Source organism: Cariama cristata, unplaced genomic scaffold, assembly GCF_000690535.1.
Source record: "Cariama cristata isolate BGI_N322 unplaced genomic scaffold, ASM69053v1 scaffold10215, whole genome shotgun sequence".
Classification (NCBI taxonomy): Eukaryota; Metazoa; Chordata; class Aves; order Cariamiformes; family Cariamidae; genus Cariama; species Cariama cristata.
In genome coordinates this window covers 31967-36990 of record NW_009619270.1, presented here as the reverse complement: position 1 = coordinate 36990, position 5024 = coordinate 31967, and the positions used below count along the sequence as shown (strand labels likewise).

The window sequence follows — 5024 nt, the reverse complement described above, 5'->3', positions numbered from 1 at the left end:
GAACACATGAATACTGATAGTATTTATACTGCTAGTATTTGAAGAACTGTTCAAGTCACTAGAGGCAACCACCAGAGAAGGTATGTGAAGCCATTACAAGAAATCACTTCAGTCTTTCTTGATTTTAACCTAAACACTGTGAATTTTCTGTGGCTGTCCCTGGGCCACAGTAAAAGAAGAATGAATCACAGATGGCCCCGCAATTCCAGACAGGGACTAGGGGATGTGATATTCTGACATTCCTTCCCCCAAACTGCCCTGAGTTAACAGCTGATACCTTGGAGGGAGGATGCCTGGGAATTCTCTCATCATTAGTGTAACGCTGTGAATGCAGAAACATTACCTTCCTGATCGCTGCGCCAGTCTATACGCTTAAGTGACAGCATCGTATTTGGGAACAGGAACATGGCCAAGAAGTCACGTGCATTAGGAGACAGTCAAACCATGACCTTAAGAGATCACATTGGTTGCCGGCTACTAGTGCGTGCGTGTGTGCACGTGTATAGAGGCTTTATATTTAAAAATAAACAAGCCTTGGAAAAAAAACAACCCCTTAGTTCCTTAGTCTGTCTGCAAAAGAGTCATTACTGATTTTCAGAACTGCAGTTCAGCTGCAAGAGGCCAAACTTGCCAAAGCTAGGCACTTTTCCAACAGCCCACCCAGTCTGAAAGTCCAATGTTTTTGGAGACAATAGGCTGCTATTCTCCTCCTAGAGTATTTCTAATCTCCTGAGAGGCTACGTGAAAAGCAAAGGCTGTTCTTGGATAGAAGTGAATCAAGGCTAGGGTAGGGAAGAGGAGGAATGGTCAACAGCAGTTACCACACCCAGCCACTACAAACTGCTGTCTCCCTTTGCTCCAGGTTTCTTGTGATTATCACCCATTTCCACCTTGTGTGCACTGTAACACGGTGTGTAGCGGAAGCTGTTGGTCCAACCTATAGTGTACACAGGAGCAAGGAGACTTGGGGGGGGAGGGAAACCCACTCTTGCTGGTTTCAAAACTACACACTTCCCTGAAAAACTGTTATTCCTACCCCGAATCCCCAAGCACTTGCTCTGGTCGACCAAGAGGTAATCTGGAGTCCCATCTGTTTGCCACAAATCAGAATTGTTCTAGGTTACCACACAGACCTCTTGACTCGTGCTGGTGTGATTCCTGAGTAAGGAGGTCTTCATTCTCTTGAGGACCAGTCTGAAGTTAGGCTGGTGCAATACAGACCAATCTGGAGTTATTTAGGTTCACAGAGGGGCGACGCAAAGTCGTTTTGTTCACTAACTGCTGGGTTCCGGATGCAGCTCCCTCTGCACGGATGACTGCAGGAGGTTGGAGGGAGTTAAAGGTTTCCTTCTAACTCAGTGATCCCAGTAGAGCAGAAAGTTACAGAGAAGCCCTGCAAGTTTTGTGCCATTCTCAACTCATCTTTCAGTGATGCTTTCCAAGATGCCAATCAAGTTGTCCAACCCCAACAAGTACCCATCCTCCCTGTTGCCTTCTTGCCAGGGGATCCTGTGATCCAGTGTCTGCCCATCAGGGAGAAGGGTGGTCTTTCCAAAGTCGATCAGCCACACATTGGCATTCCCACTGCCATCATGCACAAAAAGTAGTGAACTTCCGACGACCTGGAAGACAGGTTGAGATGGTGTGGTTGAAAGTACATCTCTAGCTCTGCCCCATCACTTTGCACTTCCCACTAAGACGATGACCTCCTCACCCGTGACCGAACAGACTTTTGGGCTGCACTTATACATTGACAATTTACATGCCCCATTGGGCATGTGGATGGGAAAAGGAATCCAGTAAACAACGGGAAGAAAAGCAATTCTCCACGTCACTTGGCAGAAGTTCTTAATCTGAGCAATTCAGCAAAAGCCAGCGACTACTTTCAAAGACAGACCATAACTCATTAACAAAAATGCCTCTAGTGCCAAGAGTAAATCAACAAGGTAAAATAAAATGCCTGATCTCAGAATCTTGAGCTGTAACAAGCAGAACTTACAATGCTAATGACGCCTTCTCCACAGCAAAGCATACAACGAGAACATATAGAGCAGAATTATACAGTGTTTCAAGGTAAATCCAGTATAACTTAATAAAGCCTCCACTGTCAACTCTAGCTGAATGCTACTGTACCAAACGCAAGCTTCCACACTACTATTCCCCCATAAAGATTCCCACTGGAACACACCAAGATTAGAGAAACCACAGGAAACTGAAACAAATAAGCTATTCCCCGTAGTGGCCCAGAGCTGTAAGTGCTGGGATGTCATAAAGATGGGAGGATTTATTATTCCTCAACTGGTTTCATCTTCTGTATTGTTGTGATGGAGGCTTTGTGGTATCTGTGTTGTTAACAAACTCCTTTCTACTAATACAGCAGGCTATTCTGAAGTACATCCGAATGACCAAACAAAGCAGCAATGCACCTCCACAGCTTTATGCTCCCTGCTCACCTCATGTCGTTTGAAGAAGTCTGAGGATTCAAGAATGATATGAATTTCCTGCAGACGCTTGAGGTATTTTTTCTGGAGGAAGAGAAAAAACCCAACCAATAAACATTTAAGTAAAGAATGAATGAAGATACTCTGTTTACAAGAGTCAATATAACAAAGAGATCATGTTAATTTTAGGCTAGAGATCCTTCAAAACAGGTTCATCACTTCAAAGTCAATCTGAAAATACACTTCCACAGGCTTTCATAGTGAGTGAACAGACTGGAGTTCCTCTGCTGCACGTGTAACACCAAGCGTACTTATCTGTCTTGTTTTGGATGCAGTCAGACTATCTGTGTCTTTTTTTTTTTTTTCCTTTTTAGCAAAGAGAAAAAAGTTTCAGGCAATTAAAAGTCTTTCAGTTCTCCACAGTGAAAAGATAATGAAATTGTGCAAGAGAGACAAGGAGCTCCAACCATGGGGGGGCGGGGCGATAAAAAAAAATGAAGGCCTAATGCATACACTTCTAGCATACATTTCTAACGCGGCCTCGTGTTACCAAGCATGCTCCTCCTGGAGGGCTAATCTGCCTTCATAATGGCTTCTACACTGCAGCAAAACACTGTGGCGTCCTTTGAAGTTCCAAAGAGGCGAGACACGTTATGCCATCTACTGCATGCCCACTGTGCTGCCCGTGAAGTAGCGCACAGGAATTGCTCTTTGAGGTGAGTCTCACAGACAGGAGCACAACCGGCCACCAATCTCACTTCCTGCCCCCATGCTCTGGTTTTGTCCTCTCCAGACTGAATTCCCAAATCACCAGTTTTCCCGCCAACGCAATCCTCGCTTACACATCATCATCCCTCAGATGCATCCAACACCCCTAGTCGAAGCTGATGGCAAGCCATAAGTTTGCTTGACTGACATTTTGCTAGCATGAGGAACCTGGGGTGAACTCATAGCAAGAGCTTACAGAACTGGTCTCAGCCAGCTGCTTCTTACAGCCCACCAAGTCCCCAAGTCCACTCCATCTGCTGAGAGGGACTGGAAGTTGAAATCCTCTTCTTCCTTAGCAGTTTAATTAATTTCTCTTGTACCAGAGGAAGCATGGCCCTGAAGCAAGTTCACTGGGTCAAAGATCAGTGAACCTGAAGAGTTCAGACTCACCAGAATAGTTGTGTTGCCCTCAATGAATTCCACAAAAACCTGTAGAACTTGCTCCTGTGTCTTTGTAGTTTTGAAGTTTGTGTTACATGATCCATCCGCCTTCTGCACAGAAACACACACAGAGACGATTTATACTACACAGATACCATTTCCCTCATCAGTCAATCCTCTCGAACCATCAACAGCTCAGCTCTTGCTAACCAGATGAAAGCAAGTAGTTGAACAGGAAGACAGCAGATAAACCAAGCAAGAAGTGGAGGAGAAAAGACGCAAAAGTTGATTGGATAACTTTAAATGGCACTTCATTTCCTGTTGAGTGCAGTTTAAAAAAAAAAAAAACAACTCATGATAGTACCAGCTTGCAGGAGGGTTTTCTCACATGTCAGTACTACCAGTGCAAAGTTCAATGGGGCAAACCTCAGTGACCTCTTTGGTTGTCCTCTCATCTAGCTTGGTGTAGTCAAACCCTGGCTGGGGGTATAAGGGCACATTTTCAAACCCGATTTTACTAGTCGTCTTTGGGGTTTTGTTGTTTTTCAATGGGGAAATCAAAGAATTGTGGTTAAGACTCAGTTCTCAATATACCTTTGCACATGAACGTGACCCAGAAGTCACAGAACGGAAAGCCAGCTGCAGACAAGAACAACTCAGGATCTGCAGTGCTAGCAGTGACACAAACACTACCAGTGACAAAGCAGGTGTGTGAATTTTGGCAAAGGACAGCGTAGGCATGCTTGTATCCAACTGGGTCCCAGAGAAATTCAGTCTTTTTGTGCTAGCAGTGAAGCATCCTGCTACTGAAAAAAAACTAGTCTTTTTATGTGTTGGTAGCGACCAGTTTGTGCTTGTGGGGCTACCAGTAAATAAGAGCAGTGCATGAATCGGAGATATCTGTCAGCACAGACTACATGAATATGCATTTCTCCATGAACATCCCTGTTGCTTCAAGAGACACAAATATGAGCTTTTATGACATGCATGTAAATTATTGCAGTTGGTAGCCTGTATCCACTAAAACCCTGCAGGATTACCAAACTGTATTCCTCTCCATTGTATCAGTCCAATGAAATCCCACATTTCCATTATAAGAGTAAATCAACAGGTCATCAAAATGTGTTCCCCCCCTACATGTTAAAAGTCACCGCACCAAAACTGGGTAAATTCAGCTCCAGTCTCAGCAGGTGAAACACTATTTACTCCACAGCAGAACTTGGCTCCTAGTATATACATGAAAAAAAATCTGATAATGCTAAATTTCCAGATTTATCATGCAAGAGAATGAACTGACTGAATGGCAAAGCCATGCAGAACAGCCTCCCACCTACCAGACTTTCTAGCAGCAGAATAAACAGAATTTTATTCCAAGGCTGTGGGCCAGATCCAAGTGTGACATGTCAGCCTGACGAGATGTGTAAGTTATGCAAG

General features: G+C 44.2%; 1 protein-coding gene across 1 annotated transcript in view; it reads right to left on the bottom strand.

The window, feature by feature from the left end:
• Positions 1-507: 507 nt before the first annotated feature.
• Positions 508-5024, bottom strand: part of ITPKA (inositol-trisphosphate 3-kinase A) — a 22230-nt gene continuing 17713 nt past the window's right edge. The window contains exons 6-8 of the mRNA XM_009701185.1: positions 3600-3701; positions 2454-2525; positions 508-1622 (exon numbers count right to left, since the gene is read on the bottom strand). Of these exons, the coding sequence (XP_009699487.1) occupies positions 1419-1622; positions 2454-2525; positions 3600-3701 (378 nt within the window). The 3' untranslated portion in view covers positions 508-1418. The remainder of the gene's footprint in view (positions 1623-2453; positions 2526-3599; positions 3702-5024) is intronic.